This window comes from Vespa mandarinia, chromosome 1 (assembly GCF_050613455.1).
Source record: "Vespa mandarinia isolate Hongniang chromosome 1, ASM5061345v1, whole genome shotgun sequence".
In the NCBI taxonomy this organism is placed as follows: domain Eukaryota; kingdom Metazoa; phylum Arthropoda; class Insecta; order Hymenoptera; family Vespidae; genus Vespa; species Vespa mandarinia.
This window is the reverse complement of record NC_140810.1, coordinates 6940279-6961762: the sequence shown is the minus strand read 5'-3', so window position 1 is coordinate 6961762 and position 21484 is coordinate 6940279. Positions and strand designations below refer to the sequence as shown.

The 21484-nt window shown below is 38.1% G+C and overlaps 1 protein-coding gene across 9 annotated transcripts in view; it reads left to right on the top strand.

The window, feature by feature from the left end:
• The window catches only part of LOC118446991 (uncharacterized), a 267347-nt gene that overhangs the window by 82750 nt on the left and 163113 nt on the right, over nt 1–21484 (top strand). For 5 of the 9 annotated variants that reach the window (XM_035878284.2, XM_035878280.2, XM_035878287.2 and 2 more), the window contains one exon: nt 15077–15139. In XM_035878284.2, coding sequence (XP_035734177.2) covers nt 15077–15139 — 63 coding nt within the window. Of the gene's footprint in view, nt 1–3376; nt 3394–3549; nt 4440–8050; nt 8176–14207; nt 14316–15076; nt 15140–21484 lie in introns of those variants that run through there. The other 4 variants (XM_085659352.1, XM_085659361.1, XM_035878291.2 and 1 more) reach the window with 4 other exon arrangements.

Sequence of the window (21484 nt, the reverse complement as noted above, 5' to 3'; positions counted from 1 at the left end):
GCGGGTTTTTGAGCGGATAAGCGAGAGGCGGTGCACGCAGTTGGGAAGGTTTTCAGATGGAGGGTTAGAAAGAGCAATTCAGCGCCTCCGGCTTGTCTTCAAAACGACCCTGAAACTCGCGAAGTCACGCAAGCACGCGGAATACGGTGTTCGGTATATTCTCATTCTCGACAATGTGCTTTAGACTCCCCTCCTATATCAACGGCTCCTAACGATGCTACGGAATTTTAATTCGATTCGCACCACCGCGAATGCCTTTGGATGTACCGACTTAACGTGGTACAAGGATAGATATGCGTAGTACGCGAATCCGCTTCCATTCCCAACACGATAAATCCTTACTCGATATAACCCAATTACTTTTCGAGTGGGTATATTACACAGGTACGTACAAAGTATGTACGCGCACGTATATCATGACGTAGAAGGGAAGCTTTTTATCAAATGTTAATTGGAAAATGGCACTCGAAAGTCCGAGGGAAAAGTTATTTGGCAAAGCTGCTCTCTCGATGGTAGTAAAAAAAACTACGGATAGCCTGCTTTCATTCGCAATGGATCTTTTCTCTAAAAGTTCCCTCGACTTGTTCCTCGATGGATATTCGTAAATCCTTCGGGGGAAAATAAATCCTTCGCCGATTAAAGTAGTCTCTGATTCGTAGAAGAACTCTATTGTATGTATATGGCGAATGTGAGGATACACACGTTAGGATTTAATTACCTACGTATTTTTTTCTTATTTTTTTTTTTCTTTTTTTTTTTTAGAATCTTTACGAATTATTATCGTTAAAAGGGTTCTCTCTCGTTAAAATGCTACTATGGAAGTTGACACGGTGCAGGATGCGAGGATTATAAGATCGACGTTTTGTTAGGGGGTGGAGTAAGGCGTCAGACCGACAGTAATAACAGGCCCGTCCATCAGAAAAGAAGATTCCACATTGAGAAGCGGTAGACTACGTGGCACTATGCTGGCTCAACATCGCTCTGTTGAGCGACGGTTATTTTTGTTCTCTTTCAATATCCTGCTTCCGCAACGGTCTGTCATCGACAACTTCGGAATCTCCCGAAGCCTTCGAATTCGTTTATCTGCTCGGACGATATTTAGGATCATTTGGGAACGAACGAAGAAAATATATTTTAGCGAAGATCGACGTTTTCAAAGGCAAACGTAATATATTTTGTTGCGATCGCAATCGAAGAACAACGAACCGCGCTCACGTAACGAACACCGCTTGTGTGAAATTACGAAATATTCGTCGTATCGTTGAACGTGTTGCGGTATGCCCATATTATATATATACACACATACATATATATAAGTATGTATGTATGTATGTATACGATTAACGCTCGTACACGTTGCGCATAGGTACGAGCATATGGGCGTACGCGTATATGCATCACGTTCGTGGCTCGCACCAGAGAAAATTTCATGCGATGCATTAGTATGATCAAACTATGAACAAACCGCATGTGCGCGTGAACGCGTCTAACCGCTCGGCTTATAACTCGACGCCTCTTTCCCCAAATCCTCGGACTCGTCAACGTAACTTTTCGATAACAACCGTTAAGCTCTTTTTAGTCGCTCTCTCTCTCTCGACTCTCTCTCTCCCTCTCTCTCTCTTTCTCTTTCTCTCTCTCTCTCTCTCTCCCTCTCTCTTTGTCTTTGTCTCTATTTATCTCTCTTCTTCTCTATCTCTATCTCTCTTCATCAGTAGCAACAAATTTGGAATCATTTTGTGCGAGCGTAACTATGACCGCACAAGCTGCGTGGGCTTCACCAAATGATCCATGATGAATGAAACAGTATTCTATTGATAGAATCGAATACAACGCTATCCAAAAGGTACTACCGTATTCGCTTCTTGAAGGATTGCCAAAAAATGCGGGTAGCGACTTATCAATCTTTTTTCGTCAAATAAACATAAGTGCTCTTTTATCTCTTTGTTGGATACAAATATTAATTTTAATTAACGCATTTATATTCGCATTAATGTTAGCCAAAATGGTTTTAAAAAAAAGAAAATATTTACGTATTTACGATTATTTCGTTGAAATTTTTATATTTCTTGATTTATTCTATTACGTTAATTCATACGGAAGTAATATACCATGGTCCTTTTTCAATCTTAAAGTAATAGCAAAAATGTCCACTGTGTTAATGCTTTTAGTATTACGTTCATTCTTTAACCTTGCTTTGACGATAAAATAGGACGACGCGTACCAAACCGAAGGAATTAAATTATCTCTAAAGATCATCCAGAGCCCGCGAAGATAGTCAGCACGATGTTACTATCTTAAAGATCGTGTCATGTAACGGTGATGTGCAACCTTCGAAGTATCGATTCGCGTCGAAAGTTTAATTTATTTGCCTACGTAACATGATCATTTCATTGTCAGCACCGACATCGTGTAATTTGAGCAGTATTTCATAGACTATCAGCAAATAAAAAAAGAAAGAAAACATGCTCTCTCTACCTTTTTTCTTATTTTTTTGGTTTTGTTTTCCTATTACATTTAATGCTAATTAGTATGGATATAAAAATTGCTGTTTTAGCCCGCTTACATTATTTCCTCCCTCTCTTTTTCTCTCTCTCTTTTTCTCTCTCTCTTATCGTTCGTCTAATTAATTATTCTGTTGCTGTTTATGTTATTCCTTTTTTGGTTATCCTTTATAATTACTGTAATTGCAAGAGTTGTAATAAATTAGATACTTATTAACCATCTTTTCTCTCTTAAGAATTAAAAATATGATGGTTTAATAATTATATTAATAACAAAGTTCTATAATCGTTACAATTTATATTATTCTCAATTAGTACATTCATATTTAGTTCGAATATTTTTAAAAGAATCAATGTGAACCTTTATAAGTATAATAAATTTTCTTCTTTTTTTTCGCTATTTTCAAGTCTCATTTTTACAAGAACACGCATACACCTGTACAGAAGATACAGAGCCATGAAGAAGAGAGATCGCGACATTCAAATTGGCGCGCGAATTCGGTGTGGTTTAACGGAGAAAGAGATAAACAGATGAATAGATAGATAGGTAGATAGATAGATAGATAAATAAAGAGAAAGACAGAAGAAAGAGAAAAAGACATAAGAGAGAGGGGGTGGAGAAGACGGAGAGAAGCTTAGAGGCAGCTAAATATAGTATTAATGAAAGAGAAAGAGACACAGTGAGAGAAGAAGAAGAAGAAGAAGAAGAAGAAAAAGAAAAAGAAAAAGAAGAAGAAGAAGAAGAGGAAGAAGAAGAAGTAGGAAGAGAGGAGTGACAAGATGGTGGCGCGACGCGTGTGCGCGAGTAGAGCCGGTGACGATAGTGGTGGAAAGAGGCGGCAGATCGGGGGTGCAAGGAAGGTGGAAGACCACAGGTGGTGGGCGTCCGATGGTAGGGAGGATGCCAAGAACGAACGAGCGAGAGAGAGAGAGAAGGAACGAATGACGCTGCGCAGCGGCGCGAGAAACGAGAGACTAAAGCGCGCTCGCGGAAAATCGCGGCGCGCGCGTTTAAGGCGCTCTCTCGGCCGTCAGTTTTGGCCGCGTCTTCGTGCTGCGCGCGCCTTCGCGTCTCTCTCTCTCTCTCTCTTCAACATCGCCGCGGCAGCCATCGGAAACGTCGTCCGCCGAAAACCATATCTCTCTATCTTTTCCTTCCTTTCTTTTCTCATACTTTAACGCAAAGACACCCTAAATAATCGAAAGAGAAGAGAGAACGTTGGACTCGTATGAAAGAGGGAGAGAGAGAAAGATAGAGAGAGGGAGATACATGGCGAGGTAGAGCAGGCGAACACGCGTTTATTGGTTCTCTCGTGTGTCGTCGTCGGCCGGCGGCCATCATGGAAGAATTGCAGGATTAGCGCGTTTTATCGACGATTTCGAAAGTTTAGAAAAGAGACACTCCTAATGATTGAACGTGGAAACACGCATATCGTTCGTGTATACGACAGGTTGGTTTCATTCGCGGCATCGACCACGAAGTGTCGCTAGTGTCGTCGATGATAAGAATTTTCCTAGAGCGAGAGGAGAAAGAGGAAGTAGTAGAAGAGTACGGAGGAAGAGAAAGAGGAGGATGGAAAGCGGAAAGGCGCGTCGCGGTCCTGCGTCGCTCATCGCCGACAGCGCCTCCAGAACGGGGCGCGTTCGCGCGTGGCTCGATCGTGAACTGTAGTAGGAGGTGAAGAAGAAGAGAGGGAGAAAGAAAGAGAGAGAGAGAGAGAGAGAGAGAGAGAGAGAGAGAGAAAGAGAGAGAGAGAGAGAGAGAGAGAGAGAAAAAGAGAGTCCCCTACACGAAAGGTGTTGGCCCCCCTCCCTTTCTCCCTTTCTACGAATCATCGTGTGCCGTGTCCTCGCTAGAGGAGGACTATCCTTACGGTGGTGAAAAATGTGAACGGCGTGTGAGCCGGCATCTTGGGGACTACGATTCTTTCTCCAAAGGTAAATTATGTCTTCCCGTTTGCGAATATTTTCAAACTCGAGTGTGATTCGAGTATTAGCAAACTTTGAACTAAGCATTTCTTTAACGAAATGAACTTTTCATTGTTGTTTACACATTACACGTGCGAGTTGAACTTTCTTTCTTCCTTATTTTTCTTTTTCTTTTTTTTTCTCTCTTTCTATTCCATTCTTGTTCTTTTTCTTTTCTTTTTTATTTTTTCTTTTTCTCTTATTTTTTTTTTCTTTTTTTTTTGAGAGAGAGAGAGAGAGTGAAAGTGAGAGTGAGAGTGAGAGTATTTTCAAGCACTTTTTTTCGTATTTTGTCGACTTTCGTTCATGATTTTTTCACGAAATCCTTAGATTTCGACGATCTTCCTTCTCGACGAAATTTCTATAAATAGAGAGTGGTACGAGTTCAACGCGGAAAAGACGGATGTGGCAGACTGCAATCGTGCTCGAGACAACGATTTGCGTGCGCCAGACGTTTTCTTTCGCAATTAGGTCAAATTCTGGCTAATGAGATGGTACCAGTTCTCTCTGATATATCTCTACTCGAGTCTCACAGGCTATGCGTTCCGAACACTTTGGCACTATAATTTTACAACTTTTGAGTTTGATTCATTCGAAAATAAAATCGATGTTGTTCGGGAAGATAAACGGAGAAGAAAACTTTCTATCTTTCTATCTTTCTTCGACGTTCGAATCCGACGTGCGAATCACTCATAGGACCATATTTCATAGAGAATGTCGCTGTGTGTTTTCTACGAATGTGGTTATTTGATAATTCTTAAAATACGTCGTCCTACTTTAATCCGCGTAATATCGACGACGAGATATGTTGCGACATACGGTCACCCCTTACGGTCCACTGTTATAAATAGAAATCTTACATTGTATTTATGGAACCGAATGACTTCGAGATCGGTGAGAGCATCTGTGAAACACGCAATCGATCGTCATGCACATCGTATAACGTCATGCACATCAAAATCATGTTCCTTAATCTCTCTTTTAATCTTCTTACTGTCAGTCCCAAATACGTGGTATATGCGAAAAATAATATAATCGTTTTCATATGTACCTTTTCACACGCCGACATATCAGCCGATGATAATTTTCGCGTTAGTATTAAGGGCCAATCTATTGGTTGGCAGTAAAATAATTAAATTTTATTTTCGCCCGTCACACGGAGATCTTTTTAATTTCTTGATACATCAAAGTATTTTTATCTCAGTCTTTTCGAAATATTGTTATTAATAATAATTATTATCTTTTACGAATATATAACCTGATATAGGAATTTATTATTGAAAAATGAAAATAAAGGTACGACAAATGTGTCAAATGTTTTTTGATATTCAGAATAAACAGATCTATATGCGCGTATAGAAAGACGAGTTCGATGAAGTAGAAAGCGTCTAACGGTTTCCGTAGTAACGGGGAGATGGATGAGTAGAAACAGGAGGTGAAATATAAGTGGGGTAGTATGAAAACGAATTTAGAATCCATCTTTCTTCTGACTTCTTAGCTATTATTTCGCTTATTCCAGTTACCGCAATAATCTAAATTTCATTCTTGTGAATTATGAGATTCTTTTCTTTTTCTATTTTTATTTCTTATTTTTCTTTTATTATATCGTTCAAAATGTTTAATGTCGATCGATTAGTAGACAGTTTCTTTTTTCTTATTTTTTTTTTCTTTGAATACAATAATCGATATATTTAGCATCAATGGGAAAATCGAGGTTCTCCTTGTTTTAAAATTTAAAATTGTTGTAAAAATTCTGACTCAAGAACAACGTTTAAAAAAACGCTTAAAGAAAAAAAGTGAAAGGACAAATAGTAACGAAGTTACCTTGAGATATCGTTTGTAGATATAATTGTCAAAGATATCTGTTACTTAATTAGTAAATGTAAGATCATGGTATGATTGACAAAATGATTACAGAGATGAAATATATACATATATGTATACAATATATATTTTTACACACAAATACAGAAATAAAACAATAATTAAAAAGTAAAAAAATAAAACGAATTTACTAAATGTTTGCCTTAAAGTAACTTTCTCTTTTATCATAATGGGTTTTTTATTGTCATCTTAAGACTGCATTAGATTGACCTTCCGTTCTCTCGCATACATCCACGTTCAATATTCATTCGTTATATTCTTTGTCATTAATAATAAGTGCTCTAATATACATATACACAAGCTAGCACACACTTCTGTCACGCCATTCGGCATTTATCCCCCCCAAAACCTTTCTACTATTGCACAAATAAACGTAAGAGGGGAAGGAGAACAATATTTGATTGCTCAGATCTTCGTTTAGATATATGTTTTTTAACAAAATCCATTTTTTCGTTCATTATGTTTTATACATATACATATTTGTGAATCTCGTTGTGGCAATGTGGAGTAAGATAGGGGAAGGTAGCGAACATTTCATTGTATTTTGTATTACGGACAATTTCGGTTTGGTAAATCTCGTTCGATTCATTTCAGATCCAATAGCGCTTTCTGACGAAAAAGGGCATCGTGCTGTAGATGACATACGAGTGACACGTGCGCGAACGTCGTGCTGGTCACATCGAGGCCAAAACAGCGACAGCTGTTCTCGTTCTTCGCCGTTTTCCTCTCTACCTCTTGTCACCACCCTTTTCCTAGTCTCTCTCTCTCTTTTTCTCTTTCTTTCTCTTTCTCTCTTGCTCTCTTTTTCTCTCTTTCTCTTTATTAAATATATTTTTGTACATTACTTGCTAGACAAAATCTAACATGCTACTTCGATTTAATGGTGTGTTATGTCGCTGAATCGCTCGTTAGACTGACACCACTCATGCGACCATATTTCAGTTCATACGAAACGTACAGACATCTACATATTACATATGCGTACGTATCTGAATATATGTATATAATGTTAATGGAGAAAATTTAAAAGAACGATCAAGTCTTTTTGATTTCGAATACGATGAAAATGCTTTCTCGTTGTATCTCTTTTCTTTTTGTTTCTAACATTACTTCGATATTATCACCGAGTCGAATCCGATGGTACATTTGGAATATCCACGATATCTTTACCGTAATGACCCATTTAATCCGGGAGAATAGTGCTTTGCCGTCGACTTTATACTCGGAATCCTTCGCTCGAATCCTTGGAAATTAGTACGCGCGAAATACACTTTAATGGCAATCTCCGCTTTATCGTTCGTATCTTCGCGCTTTGCCGCTTCCATGGATATTGTCGTCGTTCTTGTCGTTATCAGCGTCGTTGTGCTTTAACGAGAGAATTTTGTCAATACACTTTAAATTCGATAAGCCGAATGATTAAATTCCTCGCTTAAGTTATACAACAATATCGTGTTAGATTGATCTTTGTGATGTGATGATTGAAAGTTTGAAGAAGTAAACGATAGTAAAGATTATCTAGAAAATTAAAAGAAAATCAGTCATCCCAATCATTCTAATTTGTCCTCTCTAATCGTTCTTTCGGTTTTTGCAATAAAGATAAAGAATATTTCGCGATGTGTTACTTTTCTTGCTTGCGACGATTCGACGACATAACGAATTAAAGTAAAGAAATTAGAAAAGGAGCATTATTGTGGTAGACAGTTCAGTTGGCAAACGTTAACCCGGTGGCAACGGTGGCAGTAGCAACAACAGCAGCATCAGTAGCAGCGGTGGCGCCAGGATGACCTTAGCCATTAGCCGCAGGGAGCTTTAATTTTGGCCGGTAAGTTCGGCGGTGGGCACAAAGTGGTTGACAAATAAAGCCATAGGAGTGCTTCTAGAAAGGCAATGCTTCAGTATATATCCAGGATACTCTTTGAGGGACGCGTAGACGGTGGCTCGAGTGTACTCTTGGCTCTACCATAGCGCGAAGAAGAGCGAAAAGGAGATAGATAGATAGAGAGAGAGAGAGAGAGAGAGAGAGAGAGAGAGAGAGAGAGAGAGAAAGGCGCGAGCCTGGTAGAATTAAGAGAGAGAGAGAGAGAGAGAGAGAGAGAGAGAGAGAGAGAGAGAGAGAGAGAGAGAGAGGAGTCGAGGGATCGAGAGAGTCGGAGATCGAGAGATCGGGAGAAGAGGTGTGCTGTATTTCGACGATAGATAGGGTCGGTCTAGTATTTTGGCGACACTCCAGCTTCTGTATAAATACCACTGGGAGTCACAACCCTCCTCCCCTCTCCTGCCCCTCCCCTCCCCCTTTCCTCTTTCCTCTCTTCTTTCCTCTATGCTTCTACTCCTACTTATTCCTCTTCTTCGTTCTCTCTTTCTTCTCTTGTCCTCGATGCCAATTCTATGCGTTCTATTATCTTTCTTCTCGGACCGCCGCGTGTTTTGTCACGATTTTCTCGGCAGCGCAAGTCGTCTTCACGGGCCGTCAACTTATGTCGGCTTTTCTTCTTCCCGCCTCCCGTCTTATTTGTATCTACCGCCAATCTTCTATACTAACTTATCATGCCACTTCGAGGTGGTATTTCGGATTTCGAATTTTAAATGATAACTCGAGCGCGAAAACCTACTCGGTCCGTAGTTCTTCCACGCATCGAATACAAACCATCGAGTTTCCTTCGTGCACTTTTCGCCGACGAGACTTTGTAAAACGTCCGGAAGTATACACTTGGGAAATTTAAGAGAGAAGTACGGAGTTATTGCGAGGACATGCGCTCCCACGTTCACTATATTATCACCTTCTTCGACTCGAATCCTCTGAGTAACGTTTTTCTAACCCTCTTTCCGTTATTACGTATTTATCTATGTCCTTACTACATATTATGTGTGGAAGGTGTATAAACAAAATGACGTCACGATCGTCTCTCGACTCGATAAGATGAGACGCCGGCACGAAGAGCAGTGCGTCATCGAATTCCTCGCAACGTTCGCGCGTTAAAGCCCTCCTGTTGATTTAGCGATTTATTAAGATGCTTTTTATCGTCGCTTCGTATCGTTAAGAAAAATAATAAGACGAGAAAATGCATATCCCGACTTAAACTTGGTTTTGATTAATATTAGAAAAATTGGATAAACGTGACAGAATTATGATTGTAGTAGATGAAGGCTGATCGTTCGAATGAACTATGTATGTATATGTGGTCACGTCGATAATATTATTTGACGTTTCTTGCGTACGTAAGTATAACGTGAATATTTACGACTAGCCAATTAAAGGATACAACGACTTGCGTGTTCATTGTGTTATCATATTTATTAAACGTTTTTATTTTATATATTTTATTGAAAGTATATATTAAATTTTGTTTTAAAAGAGATTTTAATCAATATCATTAAATATCGTTACAATTGTACTTAATGAATAAAAGGAAAATAAATCTAGATATTATATAAAGTTAGTAATATGAAAATAAAAAATAATTATTAATAATTATCACAACGATTCAATAGATAGAATTTACGATTTTATGTTTAAATGGGAAAGAAAAGAAAAAATCTAAACATGTAAATAATACGATTCATTTCGAACGTAATATGCATTGCCTTTAAGTGCATTAACCTTTGTAAATACCCGGAAAAAAGCTGGCATATTGACCTATATAAATTCGTAAAACCAAGTCGTATGACGTCGAGGCACGCGACAAAAAATTTTACTTGCTTATATGTTCCTCTTTTGACATATATGTATTTCTTAAATTGCGCTGACACACTGACCTATATAATTTCTTGTAAAATACGATAACATCGAGGAGAAGGGATGTTGAAAAAAATTATCCTTGTATCTCGCACTGTTTGATTGTCGCACTGTATTGACACGCACACATTTCAAACGCTTATCCACATAATTCATTTGTACTCGTTAATTCAATCGAATTTTTTCCTCTTACGAATTTTATTTCTGTATATATATGTGAAAAATAGTATGAACTAGGGAAAAACCAGTTCTTTTTTTTTTTGTAAAGGATAAAAGTTATTTTACGAGAGTACAGTACATTTCATTAGAATTTTTACTTGCCAACCACGTTTCTCCAGTCGCGTTTTATCTCGCATCGGTAGAGAAACATTCATCTCAACGTTGGAAGCTAGCTTAATTTCGTTTAATTTTCGCAAGAAAGGTGAAAGTTCTTTTTTCTTTTAAGGATCGTAGAATTTAAAAGTCTCAAGTTTAAAATATTCAGACTTGTACATTCAACCACCGTTCTACGTTATAGTTCGAGAAATATTCGATGGTTTACTATTTATTTGACGATTAAACGTTATATTCGAGGCGAATATAGAAAATATCATTTGTAAAGTCTACTATGTAAGAAGGAACGAACTCGTAGGATGTCGAGAGAGAAAGAGAAAGAGAAAAAAAGATAGATAGAGAGAGAGAGAGAGAGAAGGTCGAGAGAGACTATGAGAGAGATTAAGTCGCAGAAAGTGGAACGGGCGATGATCGATGACTCTATGGATGCGTTATTAGCATCACAATGAGCTTGCGTCTGGTATAATCGTCGCGTGGACGGTTCTCTCGAGTCCGCTTTCGTCTCAGTATATCAACGTCCCGTTGTTCTATCTGTAGGCGTCCACATCTTTCGGTCCGTTTAATGTCTACCCTTCCGGATACCGTTTATGCACCAGTATCGCTGTTTACGATCTGCTCTCTGGAGGAAAATTAGTTCCGCGATCTCGTTTGTGTACTCCTCGCTCTCTAGAATCTCGCGAATCTTCGATAATGGGAAGATCGATACGTGGATTAGTCACGGAAATATTAAAGGAAGTTAGTAAGTATACACGTACCACTCGTAAACGCGAATAAAGTCATCGTTTTAACGATCTACGCGGGGTCTTCTTTACTCGCAAAATTTTTACGAGCTTGCTGCAATAAACTTAGTCTTTTGGCTTCGATGGAGATCTCGTATCGATTTCTTTTACGAAATGTTTTATCATTCTTCGTTCATTCAACTTTCAACTTTTTATCGCTAATTCTAGTAAAATTATATTCGGTTTATTTATCAAACCGTCCGTGGAATAGCCCTTCTTCTTCTTCTCCTTCTTCTTCCCTTTTCGTGTGGTCGTGCCTACATGCTGAGTCATCGGCAAAACATAAATATTGAAGAGAACGAGAAGAATAACATGAGAGTTTGTTGCTCCAAAAGCTAGGAGCCTTCGATTAGCAAGTTCGTAAATTATACGCTATATCGGCGGACGGCGGCGTATCGCGAAAATCGTTCGACTTCCTTTTCCTCCCGTTTCCTCGTCTACCTTACCTCCTCGAAAATGTTTTCCGAGGCATCCTATACTCAAAGTATTTTCACAAAAAGCGACTTCCCGTTCGCCATCCGTTCCCACTATTCCCTCCCTCTTCTCGTTCCCTCTCTCGCAAGCTCTTCTTGCGAATTATTCAAATACTGGGATTTTACATTCTCGACGGACGTACGAGCACCGCTGGAAGCCCTGTTATTTCTTTTACTTCTCTTCTTTTTTTCCCAACCTCGTCTACTTCCGCAAAGCTTTGCGACCTTCTTTTCTCTTTTTTCTTCTTTTCTTTTTTTTTTTTTCGCCAGGTCTTCCACATCTCCACGTAGTACCATTGCATCACCATGAATAATAACTTTGTAATTAAAGTCACATGGATTGGTCACTAGCGACGATTGACGTAAGATTGGACTGCTTAATTATGCGTCAAGGAACATATCTGACGTCTTAAGGTCTGAGAGATTCGTTTGATGGAATTCTTGTGAAAGCGAGGAAGGAAGAAAAACGATGAAGAAAGAAAAAAAGAAGGAGGAAGAGACGAATAAAAAAGAACAAGAGATGGGCAAGTCCAAAAGAAATACTTTTCATCTTTCTTCGTTTTCTTAGGTGGTAGCTGACTTAGACGTGTCGATGTCCGACAACTTTAGAACCATCTAATCTCGTTTCTTATTTTTAACGACCCTGGTTCGTGTCAAGAGTCCAACGGTGAATTATCGCCAGGGCTGCATTTACTCGGCTTTGCCGACAATCGGTTACCCATCAATCACCCGACGTACTTCCGTTTGTAGGATACGTCGCCTTCTATGTCTCTCTTTCTCTCTCTCTCTCTCTCTCTCTCTCTTTTTCTTTTTCTCTCTTCCTCTTCCTCTTTTTTCTTTTTCTGCTTTCTTTTTCGCTCCCATAATCTACAATATGACGGGACTCGTTTCGTTCACGAAATTTTGTAAATCGAAGCGAGAAAGACGCGGTTATACAATATCGTATATTCCATAGCGACGAAAGGAGTTGTAGCAGTTTCGCATGAATTTCGGTCTTTATTGCTTCCGCGGGGGATGACTGGAAAGCCGAGAGTGACAATAAAAAGGGTCGAAGGACGGTGTGGAACATTTCAAGTGGCATAAGAAAGAAGATCTGGTTAAAGGACGAGTAACCGATGTAAAGGAATTCTAAGCCAAGCTCAATATTTTTTCATAAATCGAGGAACTTTTTAGATTGACTCGAAATTCTACAATTTTTTCTTATTTAAATAATTTTTCTAGTCTCCGTTATATCGAGACGTTGTTAATTCTGAATTTTTTTCCTCACGATGAACTCTATTCTTTTATTTCTTGTTTCATAGATTTTTCTCTTACAATAAATTCATCTATATTCAATGTGCAAACGAGCAATGAGAAAATTATTGCTGACAAAACATCGAGATCATTTTATTCGTTGTTACTTTATACGTTCGAATGATGAATAATTGGTATTGTAAAATTTAGCATTACAAGCAAAGAAATCAATTTTGTCATTATCTCTGTTGTTTCGATTTTACAGAAATTTTTTATTGTTGAACTTAAGTACATACTAGCGCGTACTCTATGTTAAAGTAACAAACTAACTTTAGATTTTATTATGTCTTATTAGAGTGCAATGTTAAGTGTGTTTCGATATTATCTCTGTAAACGGCGACGAAGGAATCCGAAATAGAATAATTTGACGAATAAATAGAAGTACGAAATGATTAGTCGTTCTCGTAAATCGTAGGGCTAAGAGTTTAAAGCTGTGAAACAAGTTGCTCACGCTCGCGAATTCGTCGACGACAAGTGTCTAGCGACGCGATTTCGCGAGCGACATCGTATCCTCGTATATTAAATGAAACTCGTAATTCACAGTAAAGTGTCCTTCTCGTTTTAGCTTTTGGCCGTGTCCGTCTTACTGGTTTACGAATGACTTTGTATCTCGGAAATGTCATTAGAACTGTCGTGTATCAATCAACGCTATCTACTTCGGATAACGAGTTGCAAGTTTCTATGAACGCGAGATATTTCTATTCAGAGGAATCCATTTCTTGCGCTTGAACGATCTTAAGTCATTCGGTTGGGTTAAGGAAATACTATGACATATATTATACTGCTGTACAAGAATAACTTCGTTTTATTTTTAAACATATATATATATATGTGTGTGTGTGTGTGTGTGTGTGTGTGTGTGTTTGTGCTCATTATAAATGAATAACGTTAGGTTACACATGGAAATGGAAATACAAAGATACAGACGAACAACTTCCGTTGCTTCTTCACTCGTTCGCATGTTTCATAGACGTAGGAAATCGATTTTTTCTACTTTCCCTTTTTCTCACTGTCTCTTTTGTTTCCATTACTCTGCATGAAATTAAAGATTTCGATCCATTTTCATGATCCCCGTTAACCTTGTTCGCCTCCTGAAACGTACCGTTCGCTCAAAGTTTGACACGAAAATTTATTCGTGAATAACCGATTTGGCAGACATTCAAGACTGACGCTCCACCTACCCGAGAAGTCCGTTGCTGTTTTACGATCAAAGTTCGGAACGACATTTGCAGGTTGGCTCTTTCGCCTTGATTCCATGGTTGCCACCACTACCACCACCACCACCATCATCATCATCATCGCCACCGTCACCGCCACCGCCACCGCCACCGCCACCGACACCACCTACGTACTATTTCTTCACTCAATCTCTCTCTCACTCTCTCTTGCTCTTTCTCTCTCTCTCTTTCTCCCGTCTCAGCGTCCCAAAACACGCTTGGATGATTCTTAGAACCTGCTACGATCGTCGTTTCCGACGACGCACGGGCGGCGAACTGAAAATTTCCATCTCGATAATTTCTGACCGACTCTCGAATACCATTCGACATTTTCGTTGCCCCAAGATGACCGATCGTGAATGTCAAAATAATATTTTCGTGACAGCCGAAGAGTAAAAATTGTCAAATATCGAACGAATTATTAATAACTTACTTTTGATTTTCCATTCTTGAACTCGGTTTACTAACTCAATCGTTATTGATCCTTCGTCGATGTAACGTATTGATATTTTTAATACATTCGTAATTTATATTCGAAAGATATGTTTTCTTCGTCACTTCTCTCCTTCTTTTATTTCTTCTTTTTTTTTTTTCATTCAATTAATAGTCATAAATTTTTATTTCCTTCGATTTAGAACAAGACAAGGGAAAAGATAAAAATCTCGCATGTTAGTCTCTGAAATTAATGCAGAGATTTCGTCACGCAACGCCTACATAAACAATGTACTACATTTGACAAATATCTTCCTGCTTAGGAATACACGACATTGTTTTGTATGTACAAGTGTGGTTGCATTGTAATCGCATCGTAGCGTATTGTATCATTGTAGCATCGTAATAAGAGATTCGATCCTCGTACCATTGGCTTGACATATAATCGTTTTTGTTGCAGAGTGACAGCGTGCTAGTGGATACAGATCCAACTCGAGTTAGCAACATGACGGCCATTAACTCGGTAAGTGCGGTCAATGACGTTTATCGATAGACATCAACATAACTCGTCCATATTTTCTCTCTTCTTTCCTCTTCATGTGCTCGTTTCCTTCATAATGATTTAACAAAGTTCGTTCCGTTCGTGTTGTAACGAGATTACATCTATATATGTACTCTGAGAAATAGATATTATTAAAAAATATACGTAGGAAATTATTTCGTTGCGTGAAAGGAAGGTCGGTAAAAAGGTGACGATAATGCTTTTGCTCCTCTCTGAAGCTTGAGGTCATCAAATATGTAGGTAATCGCTCGTCGTAAAGGGTGCTTACGAGAGCACGAGCTTTGCGTTTGTTAATATCATAATACCAATTACGTGTGTATGTACTTTACAGCGAAAAAGACAACTATTGCTTGACGTAATCTTACAAATGTACGAACAATTAATAGGATCAATACGATAAAGAATTAGTTCTTTCAAAAAAGATATAAAAGTTATTGCCTATTACTTGGCACTTTGCTTTATTTTTTTTTTCTTTTTTTTTTTTTGTTCAGAATTTGACAAATGCCTTTCGTCATCGACCGTATCAATTTGATATCGACAAAATAATAAGTATGAGTTATACTTAAAAAAACTTTATAAATATATCATGTATAGATCAAAACTGTTCTAATTTAAACAATTTCCTTCTAATTTTTTTTTTTTTTACCAGTCTAAGATATACATTAACCTATATGAAAGGTTTGTAATAAAAGTATTAACTCTTACATAAATTTAATGCGATCAAATTTAATAATAAATTAAATTAATAATAAGGCAGATTTTTTTCCGTCGATCGATTATAGGATAGGATATCGTTCCGATCCACGATAGGAACGATAGTTCGGTGAGATATCTTGCACGACGAGCTTGAATAGGTTTTTGTTCGAACTTGTAAAATTCTCTCGAGATAGGGAAGAGCGAAGGGTTAAAGGTTGTAAGGGAAGATAGGAAGTCGTCGTCGAGTCGACACTGTCGAGAAACGCCTTCTCGTGGGAGTAGAACATAGAAGCGACACTGCAAATTCATGGTTTTCGCGCCTTCAAATTGCGACTTTTCCCGCGGGATGATTCAGGCATTCGTATCCGTTGAGACGCGGTATGTAAGGGAGGCTTTTCTCTCTTTCTCTTTCTCTCTCTCTACTTCGCAAATACATATATACATTTTCCACTACTTTTTCTTTCGTCTTCACCATCGCACTTGTTCCTCTTTTTCATTTTGTCAACGACTTTCGAATACACGCAAGAAAACGATGCCACCCCTTCATGCTCGGATTGCTCGCAAAGAAATTACTAGAATTTTCTATGTATTTTTCTTTGACATTCTTGAAAGAGAGAAACAAGAACGTTCGATATTTTTTCTTTCTAAAAACGTCACAATCTGACAGAGTGCTGTTATTTCTTAATATGTAAACTTACACTAACGAGAGAAGGATATAGTGAAAGATAGAGTAAGAATAAAAGTAAGAGAAAAAAAAAAGAGAGTACATAAATACATATATACGTATGAAAGTTGTTATATTTCATGGTATATCTTGTCGATCGATCGACTTTATTCCGATAGTACGTCGGCATAGATAAAAAATAAATAGGTACGTTACTTTTTGCAAGTAAACGAAGCACCTTGCACATTTTCTATCCATTTCGACGAATTTCCTTCGGAGAATAATGACTCAGCGATGGAAGAGCGGTCATGAGTAGTAAACGACGACGAAGTGGAAACCAGTTTAAATAAAGATCATGCATGTGGGTCAGCCGGCGTCGCGTGCGTGCGCGTTACGCAAGTTGCGAGAGGAAAAGAGAGGAAGAAAGAAACCGGCACGCATGACTGTCGGTAGCATTCTGAAATTTTGTTCGTTGTACATATGTATATATGTACGCATTCTAACAATTTCCTTGTATTCACATTAAATATTTCGTTTTCTTCAATTTGAAGCTACATGGTACATTTTTAAGCGCTTGGAAAGCCAATGTGGGCGGATAAACTCGATCGAACTATGTGGGCGCGTATACTTTTGTTAAATATTTATCCACGAGCACGCGTCTCTAGGAGGATTCAACGCGTTGACCCAAAGAGTCTCCGATTACCGAGTCCCAAACTGTTTTAGTTTTTCTTCCTTTCTCTCTCTCTCTTTTTTTTTTTTATCTCGCAACGTCGAATTTTATCGAGGATTCTGTCTTCGTCGAGTCAGCGTCAAAAACGGAATTTAACAGCTCGTAAAAACTGCACATACGTAAAGCAGCCTTTCGAGAAAAAGTCGAATATAATGGACTTGTAAATTATCGCTGCACGTCGTGAACAGCAATGTAATAGTTTCGGAGCCAAGTGTATAGATGACTGGTACCTATCGCTGATTCAAACGTATGTTAAATGTATCTTTCGAGATAGAAGGAAGTAGAGAGAGAGAGAGGGAGAGAGAGAGAGGGAGAGAGAGAGAGAGAGAGAGAGAGAGTTAAAGAAAGGTAAAGAAAGAAGGAAGTATTCCTCGTTTGGTCGACAGAAAGAACGAGAGATAAATAGATCGGTATCGATTCTCTCGATATCAGACTCTCGTAGTCCCACGGGAGAAGCACAGGTGTGACAAGCAGTACGGATTCGAAACTTCGTTTCTACTTCGATATTAAAGAGCGTTGAACTTAGACTCGCCTAACAAGATGAACTTTTTAATCGAACGAAGAAATATCGCATTGTCAAGTCGTTCGAGAAATATCATTGACAATAAAAAAGAAAAAAGCAATGCAAAAATATTACCATTAGTCTTTTAACCTTTTTCTTCTTCGTCGTTGTTAAAACGATTTGAGAAAGAAGATGGACGGTGATGACTAATGCCGAATATTCGCGAAGACCGCTACAAAAATATATCGTCGTGCGTGGGCACGTTGTTCTTACGTACATACGTATATATAATATACATACTGTTGCAAGCGAACCTAGGAATGTTCTGAGGTTGCTCAGAGGAAGTAGGCTGTTTCCAGACGCCTAGGATTTGTTTATAAATCACGACAAGGGGTTGTATTTACTTGAAGCTCGATAGAGAAAGATGTGTCGCTTTTAGGAAACGTTTCTGACTGAAGAGATTACTTAAAAGCCAAATCGTATATAGTTGTTAATTGTTAAAAAAAAAAAAATCTGTTAACGTCTATTTCGTGAATGTGCAACAATACATACATTAAACGAAAAATTAAACGTATATCTGCTGAATCTCCATTGCGAAACATCCGTTCTCAAAATTATCGGCATTTTTGCAATTATTCTCTAGCCGATCTCGCCTTTGTTTTTAATTGTTAGTGATATTGAGACTCGCTTATGACGCCTTGTAAATCATCAAGAATAATAATGAAGCATATAATAGACAAGTTATTTATAATGTATATAATACATGATGAATTATTTTTGCGGAAAATATCGGACCCGAAAGAAAATAATGAGAGTCCGTTTCGTTCGTACTTTGCTACATTGAAAGAAGAAAGAATATAAGTCGATTTTTAAAATATACGCGAAGCGTATATATTTCGTATATAGTTCGTCTGGAAAATAAGTTTCACGAAAACAACCGTCCTTGAACGACATCTTTTCACTATCGTTTTCGTAGCTGTTTACCACGTAACATTTTTCTCATTTCTTAACATTTTCGTCTTCCATTATATTTCGCGAAGATCATCTCTTCTCCGATTCCGTTCCTTACGAACATAGATTGGTTGTTTTTCTTTCCAAAGGACACACTCGTCGAGATCATACGACTCACTTTGTTTTTTTTCTCTATCCATTTACGATTCGATACGTAAACGTCATTGTTCGTTCTATAACAAAAACAGTTTCCTCGATAGCATATGTTTTCTTTCCATCGTACGAACGACTACGACGATATCATTGGCAGTCAATTCTTTTTTCTACGAGAAAAAAAGACGAGACGACATATAGATTATTTACATAATGTTTCCAATAAGTCGAATAAATATCTTAAAAGTGAGAAAAAGATAATAGATTCATGTATGTTTAAAATCTCTTTATACGTGTATGACCTCGTAGACTTATCCAATATCAATTCAAAATGATCTCTTTTATCTAGCTCGATATCTCTACTAAAATATTATAATATGTAAACTTCGAAATATCTTGTATTTATTATAATAAAGTGTTTTTTTTTTTTTTTTAACGATTTATATCTTTTAAACGCGTTTAAAAGAAATTCAGAGAGTAAGAATTATGTCAAGAATTTAATCAAAATCTTTCATTAAATAAAGGAAATAGAACTCGTGTACATTGGTGCGTAGCGTATGGTGTAGTTTATTTATTTTTATAATATACACTCCAACCGTTAATATATATATACATACATAGATAAGTACACTTGGTAGCCGTGCATCTTGACGTTTCAGTAGAGTACATAAGCGATCGTGTATATACATGTATGCATGTTTCTCTCTCTCTCTCTCTCTCTCTCTTTCTCTCTCTCTCTCTCTCTCTATCTGTATCTCTATAGTCTTGTATATGTGGATACGTTTTACTCTTTCTACCCGGTCGGAACTGGAAGAGCGGTTTTTAAATTTCTTTCTACTCCATTAACCTCGGCTCGGTCTGTGCTTGCACGCTTTTTTCCCTATCCCCTCCTCTTGCTATAGAGTTCTCTCTGTTTCCGACATGGACACACGTGTTTCCATCTCTCTTTTTCTCTTTCTCTATCCCTTTCTCTTTCTTTCCCTTCGTACAAACGTAAGAGTCCGCCTTAGCAGCAAACGCACTAGTCCCTTTCGTAATATCCATTTGTGACGCATGAAGTTGGCACAGTGGAAGGGTTTGGAAGGGGAAAAGACGTTTTACAATTTCCCTATACGATCCATATGGTCTGAGTTTGCGAAAGTTCCTGTCGTCCGGTACGCATACGTCTAAAATTTCATCTTTCCTTTTCCATCTTCTCTTCGTCAAAAATGTCCGATCTTTTCTCGAAGACGTACCACTTCAGTCGATCTATCCCATCGGCGAAGGGACCTTTGATGGAAACTAGAATGTTGCCGGATATCTGTTCCTATTCGATATTTTTCTTCGTGCCGCTGTCCCTTCGAATTTTCACAAGCGTCAACGGCAAAGAATCGATTTTAGATTATTTGCTCATGATTGAGAAAAAGAAACGAACGCGTTCGAGAACGTCGAATTTTTTGTCTAGCCAAATGTCAGCTAAACTTTTCGTTTTCCTTCCGATAAACGGTGTATTTCTGTACATGGGATTTCCATCTATAAGAATGATTGACATTGGAAACAGAAAAATCCATTGTTACGATCGTGCATTCTTTATTCGATCTTGTTTCAGATTTATGACAAGAGACATTTTTACGTTCGTGCAATTTTCTTCGCAAGACAAAATGGAAGTTAGTTGATTGATAGTATCAAACGAAATTACCAACAAATTTGAGGAAATATTTAGAATATTTCAAGAAAAATAATAATATTTTCAAAAGTGATTAAAAATCATCAATGATATACGAATAATTAAAATATACAATTGAATATGATGTCCTTCGTTTTTTTTTTTTTTTTGTTACAATTTTTATTTCAACTCCACTCATTGCATTAAATCTCACATGTTTCAGGGTTTAAAAGCGAGAGAGAGAAAAAGTCGATAGAGAGAAGAAAAAAATATAGTGTATAGAGAAGTAGAACCCATGCGAGGAAAGCTTATCGTTTCCCGCCATCGCTCAAATCGTCTAACGGGGATCACGTCGTTTATCTTAAACGCTATGCGCAAAGAGAAGGAAAAAGATAGATAGATAGATCAATAGAGAGAGAGTGGGGGGGAGGGTTGGGGAGAGGGAGGAAGAGGAAAAGTCAGAAAGGAAGAGGGAGAGGAAACGGGCATGCAACGTCATTCGTGGGAATGCTTTCGACGTGGAAGCTCCATTAGAGGGCCGAGTTCGATGTTAGCGCGTTCTTTCTCTCACTTCTGCACTCGCGCGCGCATTCTACCCTTTCGCTTGGCATTTTCACGATCGTCCAACACGATAAGCCACTTTCCAGTCACCACGCCACAGCTCGCACCGCAGCAGCACGCGCTTCAAATTCCTCGGAACAATGGCCTATCGCATTAGCGTGTAACGTCAGTAGAGACACACGTTCTTCGGAAACGATCGTTGCGATTACATCTTTTTCTACTCTTTTTTCTACTTTTTCTCTTTTTTTTTATCTATCTATCTATCTATCTATCTATCTATCTATCTATCTATCTATCTAATTATCTGTCTATCTCAGTCTTACTATCATTTATTTGTCTTTCCTTACAGTGAAGCAGAATACCACGAAGCTTTCTTGCTATTTCTCTCCCTCTCTCTCTCTCTC